The 20,153-nt window shown below is 43.3% G+C and overlaps 1 protein-coding gene across 7 annotated transcripts in view; it reads left to right on the forward strand.

Moving 5' to 3' along the window:
* The window catches only part of NF2 (neurofibromin 2), a 76,297-nt gene that overhangs the window by 19,521 nt on the left and 36,623 nt on the right, over window positions 1-20,153 (forward strand). For all 7 annotated transcript variants that reach the window (XM_040619715.1, XM_040619716.1, XM_040619712.1 and 4 more), the window contains exons 2-5: window positions 6,951-7,076; window positions 8,996-9,118; window positions 11,202-11,285; window positions 19,996-20,064. In XM_040619715.1, coding sequence (XP_040475649.1) covers window positions 6,951-7,076; window positions 8,996-9,118; window positions 11,202-11,285; window positions 19,996-20,064 — 402 coding nt within the window. The remainder of the gene's footprint in view (window positions 1-6,950; window positions 7,077-8,995; window positions 9,119-11,201; window positions 11,286-19,995; window positions 20,065-20,153) is intronic.

Genomic DNA, 20,153 nt, shown 5'->3' on the forward strand with positions numbered 1-20,153 from the left:
GGGTGAGTGCTTAGTGCTATTTACTTAAAACATTCTAGGTTGATAAATTACAAGCACTTCACTTTGGGTAAAGCTCATAAATCCAGCCCTTACGAAAAATAACAAGTTGACAGCACTTAGTCCTGTTTATAAAGTTTATACCCATCTATCTTTGATACAGGCACAAGTATATATCTATGAAATAGCACTGCAGCCTGTTAAAGTAATGGGAGAGCAGAGCCACAAAGCGAGAAGCATTGTACTTCCAGGCTCACTACCATTAGCCCCCTCCTGCTTGAAGGGCACCTCGAGGACGAGGCCTGCAGAACAGGAGCGTACACACCATGGAGTCCAGATTTGCGCTCCTTCCTGCTTTTCTTCTCCCTGCAGATCACCTTTCTCACTCCACCACCTCTCTTTTCGTGTCTGCAAAATGATCATCTCCCTGCGACCATTCCTCCTCTTCAGTAGGCTGAGACGAGGCGCGGAGCTGTGCTGATGTGCGTGGAGCAGTTTGAACACTGTGGCCAGGTGGAGAGATGTGGGCCTCAGTGAACACTTAAGCAGAACTGGGAACTGTTCTATTTTTAGGCACTCTGTTCAGGAAAAATGACAAACCCTCACAAAAAGGCTTTAAAGTAGTGTAAGTGCAAAGCCCGAAAGGCTTATGTGCTCACAGGTATCAGAAAAGGAAATGTTTTAATAAAGAAATGAACATGAGACTCATCCCCCTGGCTGTGGCTCCTTAAGAGATCTGGCCGGTGTTGTTACAGGATGCAGGACCACTCGGAACCTGGGACTGAGCAATGTGGTTCTCAGGCAGCTTGTGGAGAGTCCGAAGTGTCACATGCATCAGGCTGAAGCTGCTTATTCCGTACTGCATTGAACATTCAGTACCGCAGATAGGGTAATTATGCTACTTGTCAGATACTAGAAAGGTGCAGAGAACATTCCTTCACTTTGCAACAGCTTGGACCCAAGCGGAAGACATGCTGTTCCCTCTGGCTGGCGTGACCTCCCTTTCTTTAGCCCCTTCACCAGGGTACCAACTACTGCCTGGCTCCCAAAACCCAGCTCAGACAGTGTCTCCTCCATGAAGCCCCTGACCCCAGCCCCCCAGGCCTGATCTGTGTTCCCACAGCACTCTGTTCTGTTAGCATTTACCAGGGTTCGTTTTTGTTATCCATTTACCTACCTGTCTTCTCTGTCAGACATGAATGGGGACAGTGTCTTGTCCTGAATGCATCATTTATCTCTTGCGCCGAGCACAATGACTAGGACGTAGTGGGTGCTCGATAAATGTTTGTCAAATGAGTGATAGCATGGTTAACTCGATGAGAATTGATGGTGCCCTTTCTGATCTGTCATCCATCATCCATGGAGTGAAACAGGACTGGGAGGCTTTACACGGCACCACTTGAGAATGTAAGGAGAGGAGGAGGGGTTAGGATGAATAATAACCACCCTTTATTGAGTATTTACCATGGGCTGGGCACTATATTTACTAAAGTATTTAGGCTTTTAAAATATATTAATGCACTTAATCCTTAGATCAGTCGGCTAAGACAGGGTCTGTTTATCATCCCCGTTGCAAAGCACAAGGAAGTTCAATAACTTGCCCAAGGTCACTCAGTGACAGCACTGAGATTCATACTGATGTTAGGTAACTATCACCCATCTATGCCTCTTAGACTGGATCCTGGAAAGAATTAAACCCTAGTGTACAGAGGCAGCCATCTTTGGTTGATTTGACTCTGTCCCGTATAGCTAGAATAGATGTGGTTATATTCCGTGTTTGGGAAAAAAGGTGAAATTAGTCACCTGAATAACTTTTTGGTGGATAACCACTTTCTGTGGTTAAAATGAGACATGGAGTTTGTTGACAAAGAATTGGTTTTAGGTGGTAGTTTTGGTCCTTTTGGAAGGACAGCAGTATTCTCCAGTCAAACTGAACTATAAATGCTTCCATTTCTTACAAGGACCATCTAAGTTATTTTTGGTTTTGTTTTAAGTTTATTTAAGTGATCTCTACAGCCAATATGGGGCTCAAACTCACAACCCGGAGATCACGCATGCTTCACTGACTGAGCCAGCCAGGCTCCCCTATCTAAGCTTTTTTTGCCTCTAGACCTTCGCATATGCTATTCCCTGTGCCTGGAACACACTACCCTGCTTGCTCCTTCCCCAAGCCCAGTCTTCACTTAGCTGCTCTCTCCTACCATGAGAGTTGATTTAGATACCATTTCCCACCCCTCCAGGATAGAGGGTCCCCTCCTGGGGGTCGCTACAGCCTCTGAGGGTCCCTGTGTGGCACTTACAAGTGTTGTAGCCCTGGAAACCACACCTGGAGTTGATTATTGTGTGTAGGGTGAGGGAAGTGATTATCTGTTCCTCATTGACTCATGCCCTAGTCCTATATTTTAAGAGCAGAGACTGTCTTTTTTTCTCTGTATATCTCTTGCACCTTGGGTGGTGCTTAGACACAACGTGTGTTCACCAAGTATTTGTTGAAGAATTTTTTTTAATCTTTTTTTTAAGATTTTATTTATTTATTTGACAGCATAAGCAGGGGGGACAGCAGAGGGAGAGGGAGAGGCAAGTCCCCCAACTGAGCAGGAAGCTGGATGTGGGCTTGATCCCAGGACCCTGGGATCATGACCTGAGCCAAAGGTGACGCTTAACCGTCCGCTCCACCCAGGTGTCCTAGATTATTTTTTTGAGAGCGAGCGAGAGCATGTGCGAGCTGGAAGAGGAGGAACGGGGGGAGAGGCAAAGGGAGAGGGAGAGAGAGAATCCTAAGCAGGTCCATGCCCCGTGTGGAGCCTGGTGTGGGATTCAATCTCATGACCCTGAGATCAAGACCTGAGCTGAAATCAAGAGTTGGATGCCTAACTTGACTAAGTCACCCAGGCGCCCCTAATGGGGGCTGATTTTAAGTTTTTGAGCCTTGGGCTTTTGAAGTAGGCAAGTCTTCTGTTGGATGGCCATTGTTTTCTGTGTCTTGTATGTACAGAGTCAGCTGGGCACTGTGGGCAACAGAGATGACTGATGTCACTCTTGCTCTGAGGCGCCTACAATCTTGGGAGACATTCAGACATTAGGATCATGTCACAGCATCAGCACAATGCAATGGATCACTGATAAAACTGTAAAGGTGGGCATGGTCACATTCTGGTGAGTCAGCTGGCACCAGAGAAGCCCCTTCACAACCCAAGACCTCCCTTCACAGAATGTCACGGGAGCCACCTGGAGCAACTGTGACCAGTGGTTCTTGTTTGTAAAGAAGTAGAAGCCCAAATTAGGAGGACTAAGCAAGCCTCATACACTGGGGAAGGGCATGTTGAGAAGCAGAACCTCATGTAGGTACACAGCATGTTGGAGGTTAAATTGAACCCAAAAGAAAAACTTCTTAATTACTTAATGATGGAGCATCTTCTTTTATAAATAGAGCTAATAGGAGTTTAAATCAATTGTATTTAGGACATCTATACCTGGTTTCCTCCAGCACCTTAACTTATCCTAACACTTAGTTGCTCATCTATTCCCCTGAAACGTGCTGTTCCTCCTGTCTGCCATCTCTCCTCTAGTATAACCACCTGGTGCTCAAGCCGGAAATGCAGGTGTCCCCACCGGCACTGAGTCAGCTCTGCGACTGCCTCTTTTCCAATTCTCAGCCTGTCTTCTCTCTCTCCCACTGCCTTCATCAAGGCAGGAGTTGGCCTCCTTTCTGCTTTTCTTGATTCTAGGCTCCTTTCCTCCAGCCCGTTCTCTGCCCTCTTGATGGAAGCACATTCCAGAATACTGATCCGATCCCATCACTCCTCTTCCCAAGAGTCTTCAAGGACTCCATGGCGAGCCATCTGGCCCCACATGGCGCCCCATTCCCACCATGCCCCATCTTGAGTTCAGGCTGTCTCAGCTCTACCAGATGACTTGCATTTCACTGTAGATATCATGATTTTCTTTTTTGGAATTCTTTCTTTCCCTCCATCTAACTCTCACTTGTTCTTTAAAGCCTTTTCTGACTTAGGTCCTTGCTTGTGCCTCCCATAGGGACCATGAGTCCACCATTTTGCATTCTCCGTGTCTGACATTGCTGGGCACATAGGATGTTCTCTGTAGTGCTTATTGAAAGAATGAGAGGTAGCAGAGGCTTTAATACACATTGAGCTGTAAAGGAACAATATCTGGGTCTTCCAAGAATAGGTTTGGTTTCAGGGCAGGAGAAGAGTATTACGACATCAGTTTCTTACTGGAAAAGGTGGTTGGGGAACGCTAGTGCAAGACAAATGGAAGCCCTCAGAGCAGGAAAAGAGGCCATTGAGGAACTGACGGGGTTGTCTACCTTAGATCACCAGGAAAAAGGACCAGTGTCTGATTCAGAAAGCTGCCAAAGAATCTGTGACTCAGTTTCCTTATTTATACTTAAAGGGAAGTGTCTACAGTAGGTAATTACTCTGGCTCATGTCTGACTGACATTCTATGAGCATTAGAGTCAAAGTTAAGAATCTGAGTAAGGGGGCGCCTGGGTGGCACAGCGGTTAAGCGTCTGCCTTCGGCTCAGGGCGTGATCCTGGCTTTATGGGATCGAGCCCCACGTCAGGCTCCTCCACTATGAGCCTGCTTCTTCCTCTCCCACTCCCCCTGCTTGTGTTCCCTCTCTCGCTGGCTGTCTCTATCTCTGTCGAATAAAGAAATGGAATCTTTAAAAAAAAAAAAAAAAAGAATCTGAGTAAGGCGTTCTGCATTGGTGTGAGGCTCCCCCCCCCACTTTATTGCAAGCTTCTTGGGAACAAAGACATTGCCTATTCGCATTGGGCAGGGATTGTTTTGCATTTTAAAAACAAAGAAGTAGAAAGGAATAAAGGAAAACTGCATTACTCTGATAGTATGCCTGTGAATTTAAACCCCGCCAAAGTCAAGAAATTCACTCATCATCCTCTTTCGCAGCTTTGGTTGAGGTACACCGCACGTCCCCCTTGCGGATGGCCCCTCTGTGGCTGAGCCCGGCCCCGCTGCGGCCATGAGTTATGGCCACCTGGGAATCGATGCCGCGATCTTTCTGGCCCTTGGGTGTTCAACTTCTGCAAGTTAATGTCTGTTCTTTAGCGTTACATTATCTCGTGGAAATGTAGTCATTTATAATTTATATACTATGTACTGGCTTAAAATAGAGACAAGAGGATAATCAGCATCCCGAAGCTTCTAGTTTTCAAAGTAATATTTCTTTCAGTGAAGTCTGCCTGTAGGAGTTAAAACCTGCCTCGAATTAAAAAACACTTTGTGCTATTATCAGTCTGGAAAAATGGGCGTGGCAACATTTAGATAAGCCTTGCAGAAGGGGAGGGAGATCACCCTTTTTTTTTTTCTAAGTAAAACTTGTCATTTTTATTTTATTCTACTCAAAATCATTTCTAAAGACCTCAACCTTTGTAGTGTTCCAGGGGCCTCACTAAAGTCACAGAGAGGTGATTGGGCGGAGCTGGAAGGGCAGACAGGAGAAATGGCCCCAGTGAAGGACAAAAGCCAATTCATATCTCAGCCACTTGTCTGCTGCGGTTTTGGTGCCCTTCCATCTAGCTTGCTACTTTGCTCTTTGACTGTAAACACAGAGAAGGGACGGGCTTTCCTGTTGAGTGCCTTGTAGAGAACACACTGTTCATTCATATATATTAAAAATAGAAGGCCTACTTGAAAAATTCTCTGTACAATCAGGTTTTAGCAAAAGCCAATCAGATATCAGAGGTCTAACTCATTTTTTTTGCTTCTTGCTTTTATAACCTGTCTCTAAACCCTAAATTTTCTCCCATTCCTTTTCATTATGCATCTTCGGTGTGCCAGGACATTGGGAGAAGATTTCTAATGAGGACAGGAGGACAGATGCTTCTGCAATCGAGTGGTCTTGCCCTTCCAGTGTCTGGCGACTTTGCATTTGAATCCCCAAATTATTCTTACTGTGACCTCCGTCTCTGGGATGTGTCTTGTGTGCTTACAACTGTACCCAGTATATATCTGAATGTCTACCAGATGGGGGACGGGTGATGGGGCTGGGGTGAGCCCAGCTAGGGGGCTAATGTGGGAACATCCTGGGTGATTTAGCTTGGAAGCCACAAGGTGGCAACATTTACTAAGAGGCTGGGCATTTTCTTCTCTTTATTAAGATGTTGAACTTGGTTTTCCATTTTCTCAGCTTGAAAAGCTGAGAAAAGGGTTTAGCAGCAGTTGCTTTAGGTCCTTTTGAAAGAGAAGCTGTAGGATAAGCGTGCTGCAGTATATTGGTGTCTGTTCATCCCCTGGGTTTGGATACCAAGAGTTTGAAATTGCTCCGTGTGACTGTGGCGGAGTCACCTCTCCTTTGGCCTCAGTTATGCATCAGGATAGGAGAGACGTGTGGTCGGGCTGACTGGTTGCTAATGGTTCTTTTTGTGTGTGATTTATGACTTCAGTTACAACTTCCTCCCCTCTGTTGCTTTTTAAAAAAACTTACTGTAGAACTAGTCTTTAAAACAAAACAAAACAAAACAAAACAACCCAGTAGCTTTTTATCAAAGGACAATGTCATGATTAAAAAAAAAAATCAGCGACAAAGTCTCACAGAAATTAATGTCGTAGAAGCTAGCCATCTCCCTGGGTTAGCTCAAGAGGCTAGACTCTCCTAAATGAGGATGCTTATTTACCAGCTTTCCTAAATTAGCAGCTTTGGGGATATTAAGATGTGTAAGGAACTGTCCAAGGGAGGTATTGTGTATGCTTTGCAGTGATTAAGCCATTAAGCTCTAATTGGTATTTTCCCACTCATGGTTTGTGTAGGAAGCTTTAAAATTATTTAGGAATTCTGTGCTCATCAGCCGTCTTGGTGTCATCCCCACATTTTGGAACCCGAGAGCAGGGAGTGCAGAGAGAAAGGTTTTGTTCAAGTGCATTATAACTTTTGCTCACGATGCCCTCCCTGTTGGTCTGTTATATTGCAGATGAAGTGGAAAGGGAAGGACCTCTTTGACTTGGTGTGCCGGACCCTGGGGCTTCGTGAAACGTGGTTCTTTGGACTGCAGTACACGATCAAGGACACCGTGGCCTGGCTCAAAATGGACAAGAAGGTTGGGCTGGAACTTGATGAGACCAGTGAGGCTGGTGTGTGCTCTGGTTTTTCCCTGAGCACGTGCCTAGCGTCTTTGCTCGTCATGGGGCACTAGGGACACCCAGTAGAGAAGGGGGCAAGTCCTGAAGTAAGTCACGTAGAAAACAGGTCCTGGAGACGTCGCAGGCTTTCTGCTCCTCACATGCTCTCCTAGGCCAGTGGAACCAACAAGGATGAGATTGTTGCCCTCTTGGCTTCTTTTACTCATCGTCCCAGGCTGATTGCTTCCGGCTTTATGCTCTTCCATTTATTGAACCACTAGTCAGGCTTTATGAATAAAAATTACTATTATATTATTATCCTGTTTTCTTTTTTTATAATAGTTTATGTCTTTGAAAGATTTGCTTGGGACTCATGTCCTTTAGGGAATGTTTTTAAGTCTTTTTGAGAAACACTGTTTTCCAATTCAATTTAGTCATTAACATGATCTAAGGAATAGAGAGGGCCCCGGTTCCTGTGGTGAAGAAAGAATGTCCATTTTTTCTTTATGATTCTCTGGGGCTTCTGAGGCTTGGAAGAGAAGTTGGGGCGCCCAGCAGTTCTAAGGTGGCTTAGAAATGGATATTGCCTAAGGGAACTGCCGTCTGCGTGGATTCACGTGTGCTCACGAAGGCACACTTACCTACTTACCTGCCTACCTAACCATGAAGACGTTTGGGAACAGGGCCATTTGTTTTTATTAGTAACCCCTGAAAGACCCCTAGATCTCAAAGTAAGTCAATACCCTCTGATTGATTTGGTCATCTGCTGCATGGCATGATAGACAATGAACGCCTCCTGTTTTTTTTACAAGTTTGACTCTAAGCTCAAGTGTTCAAGTTGTGTTTCCATATGTGCACAGTAATCTGAATCTTCATGTTGGAGTCTCCACTGGTTATAAATTTCATACGATAATTCCAAGCGATCGTGAGCATCAGAGTGCCACCATGTGCCAATGTCAGTGAGAGTGTCCTAGAGCTGGTTTATTTTGGGTCTCCTGGACATTGCCACCTGGAATTTGGGTAGGAGCATGAAGAATTATCTATCTAAGACAGAAAAACTTTCTGTATCTTTTTGTGATTCTCCACAAAGTAAATTTTAAATCATACCTGAGTGTTGGCCAAAGGGATATTAGGTTGGGGGCATCAGGAACCGTGGAACCTTGCTGCTCAAAGGAAATAAATCATGACACACGTTAATGGAGCCTTGTAGCCTGTCACATGGCATGTTTATGTCCTGAAATGAAATTCATTCTGGAGAGCAGATGGTTCAAGCTTTTCAGTGGGTGGATGAAATTGTCAGAAGATTAAAGGCAGCGTGGTTTGCTGACAGTGCTCAGGTACTTTGTAGGGCTTCTCTAGAGGTTCCTTGAAACAAAGGGCTGCCACCGTGGGCACATTTCCCTTATGTCGTTCAGTTAATGTTTAGAGGATTTCACAAAGATAAGGTTCATCATCTCTAAGCTCCCTCCCACTATGGACCTAAACATTGGGGGTTGACAGCAAGAAAAAAAGAATAAAGGAAGATTCCACAAGTTCAGAAAATTAAAAAACATTCAGCCTACCGTAAGGGATAGTGCCCAAGACCTCTGAGCTATAAATTTCTAGTTTTTAACTATCTCTGTAGCCTTGAGAACATCTGTGCCTTAATAATCTTAGCTCCACTCACCCCTTGGGGATATTGATTAATTTGGTTCAGAAACGCCATGTGAGGTGAACATTACCTCTTGTTATAGATGGCTTTGTGAATGCTTCAGACTGTAAGATCATAACCTTTGGGCAGTGTGATGAATTTAGAGAGGGAAAAATATTTATACGCTCCCTGCAGAAGGTTCTTTGATGGTAGCAGGGGAGGAACAGGTGCCAACATAGCTGCTGCTTTTGCTCTGTAATTGTGCAGGTGCTGGATCACGATGTTTCGAAGGAAGAGCCAGTCACCTTTCACTTCCTGGCCAAATTTTATCCTGAGAATGCCGAGGAGGAGCTGGTTCAGGAGATCACGCAGCATTTATTCTTCTTGCAGGTACACCAGTCCGTGCTAGCCCTGCTTACTCTGAGAGAAGTCACCCAGGCCTGGTTGCCAAGGCAGCCTGGATGACCCCCTCGGGGTTGACCGCAGATGCCTTAGCATTGTGAAAATGTTCTGCCTCTGGGAAGTCAGTCCCTTTGGTTCTGTAATGGGGGAAGAGAAAATCTTCAGAATAGAACTATAGTTGAGTGATGTGAATTGGTGTCAGATGAGATGACAAAACTGTGGCTGTGTAAGAAGAGGTGCCTGACTTGAAGCCTTTTTGAAGATGGATCCTGTTTTCTTGTCACTGAGGGGAAAGTCCCTAGTAGTTACAAAGGAAGTCCGAAGAGAGAGTCTTAGGGGAGTTCTTCCACGAGTTTGAAGTCTGCTGTCATTAAGACGGGACGTCAGAACTCCAGTGAGTTGGAGTTTAACTCCACGCGGCTAATCCTGCACGTGTGGATCTTCAAACATCATGCTTCATGCTGTCCGTTGTCTATAAATGTCTTATTCGTCTCCCACTCCTTCATTAGAGCGTAAGCCCCTTATGGGCAAGGCTCACCGAGTGCGCAGGAGGCATTCCAGAAGTAACTGCTCAACCGAACTGAAGAAATGAGGAGCTCTGTAACTGTGGGCCCAAAGACTGCTACTTGGGCACAGTGAGTGGGGGTTAGTGTGAGGATGAAAACCCTGTCAGTTTTGCTGGCGTTCTCACTGCTTGAGCAGAGCGCTGCCCCGGTTTCATGGTTAGTTGCAGTGTTTGGCGCTGGAGCCGCTTGTGTGCCCAGAGGTGCCTCCTGTCAGTGACGCAGAAGGTTGCACAGGGGCGTTAGTCACCTGACTTCCCAGAAGTAGGTGTATGGACGTTGTCACATAGTCCTCGTATAATTAGTTTGAACCTCAGATTGTTATGTACAATGAATATTAAGTTAAATGTAATAAAACCCCCAAATAATTTATTTTACAAAGAAAGTGTTGAGTGTGTATATATTTACATATATATACACATATATATGTAAGTTTACGTGTATGTGTGTATATATGTGTATATATGCCTACATCCCCATCCCTAACATTTTCCTTCAAAGGGAAACCCTTGCAGCTTTTCTGTAGTGTGGATTTTTTCCCCCTTTGAAAAGAAACTAAGGGATTAGAAAGTTGCACTGCTTTGAGTAAAACCATATAATGATCTCCCAGGCCCCAGAATGTGCTAGCGTTACAGAGATAGCTTTCTTGTTAGCGCTTAGAAGCAGTGCCCATCCCTCATGTGACTTTGGCTAAATTTTCCCTCATCCTGAAACCTTGGAGTGTTTTTGTGGCTGAGCAAGGCAAGATTTACTACTTTTATGAATCTGGTGACTGTTGACGTCTGTGAAAAGAAAGTTGGCCTTCCTGTTGTGTTCATTTCAGTGTGCCCCCACTTGGTGAGGCTCTCTTGCCTCTGTATCTGGAACATCACACGCTGCACCATTCTAAGGAGTTAAATGCAATGAGATATGTTAATTCAACATTATGGCTTAAGAATTATATTTCCTGGACCTCACATGTACTTAAAAGTTTAATCGATCAAACTTTATGGCTTCCTTTTTCCTTAGAGCAGGCATTTTGAATGTGATGAGTTTTTTTCCTGCAGTCATAACTCAGTGGCCTTGCTGACTTTTGTCTTGTGTTAAGACTTTAAAGTAGACTCCATTTCCTCTAGTGCTGTGTGTGCTCAGCGGGGGCCGAGGCCGCAATCGCCACCAGAGCTGCTCCTCACACTTCTGGAATTCACAGCTCCCCTCTGTCACAGTCCGGATATCAGTCTCTGTTTTAACCATGAAAAGTGTTTTTCCTCTTCAGCATTTGATCAGAAACAGAAGAGATAAGGGTTTTTGTTTTTTTTTTTATGCGTAGTCATCTTAGCAATAACTTGCCAGTGACTGAACTCGCAACCTGTCTGCAGCAATAAAAAAATTGTACCCTTTGTCAGAAAATCATTACCAGGCTGGTTTGGCAGCCCTTATTAGAACACCCTGCAGCCATCTGCTGTGACCAGCATGCACAACTCACTTCCATGCACACAGTGTCATGTCTCCCTTGTTGCCCCTTTTAGGTAAAGAAGCAGATTTTAGATGAAAAGATCTACTGCCCTCCCGAGGCTTCTGTGCTCCTGGCTTCGTATGCTGTCCAGGCCAAGGTAGGCTCGAAGAAGGGAAGTGCCTTCCTCCTTGGCAATAATGTGTGTCACGGGAATCACTCCAGTCTTTTGTTTCTTTGGGTTTTCTAGGCTTCAGAGAGACTTTCTCCAGGAGGGAGATGTTTAGGACTTGTGGGCTGGGGAAACCATTATCACTGTCCCAGATTCTGTTTAATCTTGTGAGAACTATGATGAATTGTCTGTGTAATCTCATTACACACATGTGGTTAATTATAGCCACTGGACTTTTCATTAACCAGGGAAAATGAATTTATGGTCTCCAGTTTGGGCCAAACTATACCTTTAGGTCAAAAAGGTCCCAAAGTCATCTTCTGAGGACCAGCCACCTTGTGTGTGGGAACCACACTACTGCCTAGAGAATGCCCTTCATCCATGAGGCCCTGATGGGCGTGCTTGCTGTGCTAATGACTGGGTGCGGCAGGCCCTTTGGTATCTTGAGCCCAGTGGAGCTGCTGGTGAGCCATTCATGGAGAAGAAGTCACTGCGGATTGGGAGTGGTGGTGAAGGAGACCACCACTCTTGTGTTTTGTCCTCTCTGTTTTCATAAGACCAACTACAAAAAAAATAAAAATTATATTAAAAAAAAAAAAAGACCAACTACAGGGTCAGTCAGGGGTGCTTCCTCCCTCCCATGGCAGCATAAGGAAAGGTCCCCAGAATTGGGACACCTTCATTACTTTTGTGATTTTGCATAATCTTTTCCGTTTTTATTTTCCTTTTTCGTTAGAGGTGTCCACAAAGCCATTTCCCTGTGATGTTATAAAAATTAATAAGGCACTCTTAACTTCTTTTTTTTTTTTTTTTAAAGATTTTATTTATTTATTCGACAGACAGCCAGCGAGAGAGGGAACACAAGCAGGGGGAGTGGGAGAGGAAGAAGCAGGCTCATAGCGGAGGAGCCTGATATGGGGCTCGATCTCGTAACATAACGCCGGGATCATGCCCTGAGCTGAAGGCAGACGCTTAACCGCTGTGCCACCCAGGCGCCCCATCTTAACTTCTTAGCCCACTTTTTTTGGGTAGCTTAATACAATTTCAGATCAAAGCCAGGAAATGACTGGCCTGTCATTTGGGGGGAAAAAAGTGTGTTCATGCTGGTTAGACTAACAGAAGCACCAGAATCAATTCAATCATTTGATGACTCGTCTAATATTTGCTGAGTATTCATCAGGCCTGAGGAGGGATTGTTGACTCTGTCACAGATACAGACGCTAAAGCAACTATCAACTCTTAGCAATTTGCCCAAGGTCATTTGGACAATCTTGGCTAAAAGCTAAGGGCAGAATTCATGGCTTTGGGATTGTGTTTTGTACCTCTGCTATTTCACTGCCCAGAAAAATGAGTAATTGAAAAAACAGAAAATGGGCCTTGATTCAACTAAAACATATGCTTCCTTTTATGCTTTGATTAAGAATATTAATAACAGGAAAAATGTATCCTTTCAATCAGTATTGCCCTGACAGTGATGAAGCAGTCATTGTCACTCTCATCAAATCCGAGCACTTCCTGGCCCAGAACCGAGTTCCTTTTTAGCACGCTTTCTCCCCAGCTGAGAGGAAACCCAAGCTCTCAAGGACATTACCTCTCTTTGAAGGGCTTCAGTCTCCAAGGCTACATTTCCTTTGCATGGATTTTGGGCCACAAATTCAAAGGCCACCTGTGGAAAAAAATAACTTTTCAGGGAACCAGCAGATGTTTGCTTAAACAGATTTCACTGTAGGAAAGCCCTACTAATTTGGATCCTACTAATTTAGAGATGAAAGTGATTCACAGACAGCATATGTGGTTCATATGGAGGAGGATGTTCTAAATGTTTTTTCCGGTGTAAATTTTTAGGATCTTACAAATAAAGGTAATCTATAGCTTCAAGTCTGCATTCGAGAAACTAAGGATTATTATAACATGCTTCCAGTTTCTAGGACTGTTGGTTAATATTAAAAAGGTATCTGATTACAGTATTAATAAGATCTTACACACCTGTAATGTTTTACAGTTTTACAAAGTGTTACATGAGTATTTCGTGCGATGCCTAGTGTAGTCTTTTCCATGAGCCATAGTTTGAGACTGTTATGCCCGTTTTGCAGATGAGGAATTTAAGTCTCAGAAAGGATTAGTGATTTGTCTATAAAATCATAATACTTTATGTTAATTCTTTTTTAATGGAATTTATAGCCCACTTCTTGATGGAGAGGATTTGAAGCAGAACGGAACGAGAGAGTAGAGCCAGGATGAGAACCCTAGAGTCCAGATTGCCTAACTCAGCACTCTGCCCTTGCCCTCCCTGTGTAGCGTGTGAGGGAGGTCTCTGGGTAGCACGCACTGCCTTTCACCAAAATTCCAGATTCATTTATAGGGTCACATAAGTCCAAACTTTTCAGCAAACCAACTGGTTTCTTTCCATCACATTCAGTTTGTTTTCTTCCACAACCTTTCTGAAATAGAAAGCAACTTTAGAAGTGTGGTTGTGGAAAGGGAATCGGGCTCATTAACACATGGAATGTAATTATGCACAAATGTATTCATTATAGTATTTCAGCTGTTCGAATGATACAGACACAGCTAATTCTAAGACATAAAGAAACAATTACCCTCACAGTATAAGTACAAATATTAATCACATGGTTCAGTTAACAAGAACCATATTTCTTGGTTAGAGTTTGAGTTATGTTTGAATGTTTGAATTAAAAGTCTGAGCTGGGTTTGGTGGTTTTTTTGTGTTTTTGTTTTTTTAGTTCAATCACATGACATACCAAACCATCTTGCAATGTTTTAAGCCACCTGTTGGATTTTGTTGTTTGAAATGTATTCTTATTAAAAATGACTTTGGGAGAGAGTGGTATGTAATTTACCAGTCTTGCAGCACTGGCCTATAGATTCCTAGTATTCCGAGAGAGAACCGAAGGTGGGAGAAGAGGCTTAGTGTTTCTTGGTACTGTTTGATGCCAGTTAGGGACAGAGTGCCAAAACGCAATTAAGAAGTTGGGTATATGTAAAGTATTAGTGAGGAGTGGCAAGTGTTGAGGCTGGAGAGGTCTGTAAGGGGCCAGATCATAAAGGATCTTTTTTTTTTTTTTTTTTTTTTTTTTTTTTTTTATTTATTTGACAGAGACACAGCGAGAGAGGGAACACAAACAGGGGGATTGGGAGAGGGAGAAGCAGGCCTCCCACTGAGCAGGGAGCCCTATGCGGGGCTCGATCCTCAGACCCTGGGATCATGACCTGAGCCGAAGGCAGACATTTAACGACTGAGCCACCCAGGCATCCCCATAAAGGGTCTTAACTTGATTGTGTGGGTGGTGCAGAGCCAGTGAAGGGTTTATATTTTAGACAGATCCTCTGGTGGCTATGTGAAGGACAGATTGGCGTGAGGAAGGTTGGAAGCAGGGAGACCTGTTAGAAGGCTATGTGGTGGTCGTCCTGGTGAGAGGCTCTGAAGGTCACACTTTGAGCAGTGGTCAGCTGGATGGGAGGAGACCGACCTGAAAATATCCAGGGGGTAAAAGTTGAATATAAATGGTGAGATACTTTGTGTATCCCCCCCCCCCCGTCCCTTTTTTGGCTTATACTTTTATTTTTATTTTATTTTATTTTATTTATTTTTATTTTTTTATTTTTATTTTTTAAAGATTTTATTTATTTATTTGACAGAGATAGAGACAGCCAGCGAGAGAGGGAACACAAGCAGGGGGAGTGGGAGAGGAAGAAGCAGGCTCATAGTGGAGGAGCCTGATGTGGGGCTCGATCCCATGACGCCGGGACCACGCCCTGAGCCGAAGGCAGATGCTTAACCGCTGTGCCACCCAGGCACCCCTATTGTATTTTTTTAAAGATTTTATTTATTTGACAGAGAGAGAGAGAGAGAGACACAGCAAGAGAGGGAACACAAGCAGGGGGAGTGGGAGAGGGAGAAGCAGGCTCCCAGCAGAGCAGGGAGCCCGATGCAGGGTTTGATCCCAGGACCCTGGAATCATGACCTGAGCCGAAGGATGCTTAACAACTGAGCCACCCAGGTGCCCCTGGCTTATACTTTTAGACATTGATATTTTTTCCCCAATCAACATCGATTTTGAGATGTATCATGTTGTATGTGTAAGTGTAGTTTGTTGATCCTAATTGCTATGCGGTGGCCATTGTGAGTAAACCTAATTTACTGATTGTCTTCCTTTTAAGGGAGAGGTAGGTTTAGTTTCTCCTTTTTCCTCCTATCAGAAACAGTGCTTTACTGAAAATCCTTTTATATGAGTCCTCGTGTACATGTGCAAAAGCTTTCTCCGCTTAAGGTAGATTTCTATAAGCAGCACTGCAGATATATCCCTGAATATAAAGAACTCTTGAGTATACGAGAAAAAGACAGCAAAAAAAGTGGGTACAAAGGGCATGCATATCAGGCACTCTGTAGACAAGAACATGAGAATGGTCAGTAAATACAAAAAGATGTTCAGTCAAGAAAAACAAAAAGCAACACTAACGAACCATTTCAAACCCATAAGGTTGACAAGGATTAGTAAATAGTAGAGAAACAATGTTTGAGTTCATGTGGTGGTGGAAAAGGACCGTGAACTGGCATGACCTCTGTAGAGCCATGGATGCAGTAAGAGCCGGTCAGGTGAGGGGACACCCCATCCCCGAGTCCCCGAAATTACACTTCTAGGTGGCTACTCCAGAGGAACTCCCTTACAGCATGTCCTTTTTACTTAAAACTATCAGAACAGATCGTCCCACTTCATTTTTAAACTACTGAACAGTATTTCCTGCAAAGGAGGGGCAGTGGATTATTTAAATGTCTCTTTATTGGTAAATATGTAGATTTGTTTTTCTATTATTTAAATGAAGGCAGTGCGCATCTTTGGATATGCTCTTTGGGCACATGTGAACAGTCTTTCTCTAGGATAAATACCGAGAAATGGCATAACTGGGCTGAAGGATAAGAACCTTTAAAATTTAAATAATGCCAAGTGAAAGAAGCCAGACACAAAAGGCTGCCTATTGTGCGATTCCACTTATATGAAATGAACAGAATAGGCAAATCCATAGAGACAGAAAGTAGATTTAGTGGTTGCCAGGGGCTGGAAGGAGGAGGAAATCAGGGCTTAACTGCTACTGGGTATAGGATTTTTTTTTTTGGGGTGATGGAAATATTCTGGAATGAGATAGCGGTGATGGTCGTACAACATTCTGAATATCTTAAAAGCCACTGAATTGTATGCTTAAAATGGTGAATTTTGTGTACTTATCGGAATAAAAACATTAAATATGTATGGCCTAATTGTCCTCCAATAGTTTTGTCCTAATTTAACTTTTAAGAACAGCATGTGAGAATAACTGTTTTTTACATCCTAATCAACAGTGGATGCTATCAGTCTTTCAAAATTTTTGCTAATCTGACAGAGAAAGAGGTGTTTTTTGTTTTTTGTTTTTTTTTTTAAGTTTTAATTTCCTGATAACCATGCGGCTGAGAATCTTTTCACAGATTTACTGGTAATTTGTATTTCTTTCCTCTGAATCAAGTGTTTACAGCTTGCCCATTTTTCTACTATATTGTTTATCTTTTTCTAATTGATTTATAGGAGTTCCATATAGTATGGGTGTTAACATTTTCTCTTTCTTTACACGTATCAGACTTGTCAGTCTTTTTGTTTTGAGTGATTTTAGAATGGCTTCACCCACCGTTGTTATACACATGTCCTCTATTTTGTTCTGGTATTTTTATGGATTTTCATTTATAGGTTTGAATCTTTAATCCACGTGAAATTTAGTGGACTGGTATGTGGTAGGAATCTATTTATTCAGTGTATGTATTGATCAGATCTTTATGTTTTGTGAAATCCTCTTCAGAACATTTGGTCTAATTTTCCACGTATTTGTCAGAGGATCGTATTTCATATCCAGAAAGAGCGTCTGTTTAACCTAAGAATTGACTTCAAGAATCCTTTAAATGGTGAACTCCCATCCTGAGTTTAAATTCATTTGGTTTGTATCAGGGGTGGATCCAGGTTTTGTGGGGCCTGAAGTTGATATAACTTAGGGGGCTTCTTTTCAATGCAAGAATACCAAATTGTGAATATAAAATTAGGGTCAAGCCCATGTAGGTGCAGAGACCTAAAACCCGAACTTCATTAGCTTCAAAGTAAATCACCCCTGGTTATGTTACCAGAATGCATCTGTACGGAGAGGGTGAGGAACAGCCATCTCCATCTGTGGAGTGGTATGACTTGCTTTTATATTAACCAACTGCCACCACTTAAGGATTTTCTCCTCCTTTTGTTTTTTAAAGAGGCATTTGAGAGCAGACACTCGCATCAAGGTGGCTTTAAAGTTGTAAGTGGAGTTAGTCCAGTGGCGAAGTTCTTTAAGCAGGGTCTTTGCTGCCTCTGCATTGCTCAGATGTGCAACATGTGATCATGGAAGTAGCTGGGAGCTCAGTATGAGAACGTGGGTCGCTAATCCTGTGAGCCTTTGAAACCTGAATTTACAGCTTTAACTTTGCATATCTGCTGACTTCTGCATTTAGAGTTTGGTCAGCACCATTAAGAGGTTTGTAAATGCAGCTAACAGGCTCACTTTAGCGTACTACCCCTTCAGAAATCAGAAAGGCAAACAGTAACCAATGTCATAAATAATGCAGAGGATAACACTAATACTGACATGCCAGCCAGTATGTAAAATGCTCCCCCAGATCATCTTCATCCTCGTCACCCGCTTACAAGGCAGGCACTGTTATGACCTAGGCTTTCCAGATGACAAAGCTGAAGTTGAGAGAGAGGAATCCTTCCTCAAGGCCTCAGAGGGATACCAGAGCAGCCCCCCACTCAAAATCCTCTAAGACCAACGCTCGCATATGACAAATTAGGAAACAGACTCAGAGGTAAAATAATCTGAGTTTTTGTCTTTTCATATCAGGTTGTATCGCATGCTATGTGTCAAGCATAGTTTTACAGTTTTTACGGGTATTATTTCATTTAATCTCCCAAAAGTCCTGTAAGACAAATACTGTTATTATTCCCCATTTAACAGATGAGAAAACCGAGACACAAAAATTATCAAGGTCAGCTAATAAGTGAAAGAGCTGGGACTTAACCTTTAGCAGCCTCCTTCCAGAATCAGGCTCCTGTCTGTGTTCTGCAGCTCCCTCCGGAGAGAATGCCCTTAAAACTCAGTCCAGTTACTGACTGATCACATCCCCAGGCCTTTGGGAGATCAAGAGAGGCCAGGTTCCTTCACGTTGGTTTTTTTTTTTTTTTTTTTAAAGATTTTATTTATTTATTTGACAGAGAGAGCCAGCGAGAGAGGGAACACAAGCAGGGGGAGTGGGAGAGGAAGAAGCAGGCTCCTAGCGGAGAAGCCTGATGTGGGGCTTGATCCCAGAACGCTGGGATCACGCCCTGAGCCAAAAGCAGCCGCTTAAGGACTGCGCCACCCAGGAGCCCCCCTTCACATTTTTTTAAATGAAGACATGCCTAGACAGGGGTACAGAAAACTGTGGCATATTTTAAATATTTAAATTTGATAAATTAATTGCTTTAACACAAAAAAATGATGCAGTACAGTTCCGCTATTTGAAGAATAATGATGAGATTCTTAACATTAATTCGTAGTGCTTTTTTAGCAGGGTGATACGGGAATGAGGCACAATTTAAAGTTGGTGATGAACACTGTTCAATCCCAAGAGACAGGTTTCGATTTTATATTTATATGTTTATAATTTCTTCTAAACAATGCCTTCATTTTTGGGGGCACTTGGGAAGCTAAGTCGGTTAAGCGTCTGACTCTTGATTTTGGCTTGGGTCATGGTCTCAGGGTCATGAGATTGAGCCCCGTGTTGGGCTCAGTGCTGGGCGTGGAGTCTGCAAGAGATTCCCTCCCTCTCCCTCTGCCCCTCCTTACCGTGCTCATACATGCTCCCTCTCTATCTGGGGGAAAAAAAAGAGAGACAGAGAGAGATGAAAATGCCTTCTCTCTCTCTCTCTCTCTTTTTTTTTTTTTTTAATTTCCTGGTCACACTTAAGTTTTCTTGGAAGAAAGGGATATTTTTTCTTAAATCAGAAAATGAATTTCCAAGTCGTTGTCCCTGAAAGGATACATTAAAATACAGGGCCCATTTCTGGCCCCACTAGTTACTTGCTCTGTAGCTTTGGGAAAATCAGTTAACCTTTTACTTGTTTGTCTGTGCAATGGGAATGACAACATTGGCATCAAATTTCTCCAAAGCACTTTTCAGAGCCTGAATGAAAGGTATTAAAGCTATTGCGTACGTTATTCCCAGCTCCCAACCTAGCAATTGGCTCCAATTACCAGCCACTTAGGATTTGTAGGTAAGACTCTTATCACACATTGCTAATTACAACTTTCACAGTTGTGTTTTGTTATTTCCTTTCAAAAGCTAATGTTTTGGTAGTGACTGCTTTCTTTGCGGGTTAGAAAACACAGCTACATTTCCATACAAATGTCACATTCTTATTAGCACATCACCCTTCCATCCCTCACGGGATTATGCAACTCTGTTCATAGATATAATCAGCTTTGTATTTTCGTTCAAGGATAACAAACTAGCAAGGTTGAAGAGTTGTCATCAGAACTGAATTGGAACTGAATTGCTCCCCAAGCTGGGAGGGGATAAGAAATGGCAGTTCAGAAATGGCAGTTGTCTCTAGAATCTCAATCGCTTGCCCTCCCTTTCTTCTCCTTCCAGTACGGTGACTACGACCCCTCTGTTCACAAGCGTGGATTTTTGGCCCAAGAGGAATTGCTTCCAAAAAGGGTAAGAAATCCGTCCCCTGTTTGGAAAAACACAGCAGAGACGTGGTCTATGAAAGAGCTAACTGAGGGACTTGAAGGAATATTGGAAGT

This window comes from Ursus maritimus, unplaced genomic scaffold (assembly GCF_017311325.1).
Source record: "Ursus maritimus isolate PB19 unplaced genomic scaffold, ASM1731132v1 scaffold_33, whole genome shotgun sequence".
NCBI lineage: Eukaryota > Metazoa > Chordata > Mammalia > Carnivora > Ursidae > Ursus > Ursus maritimus.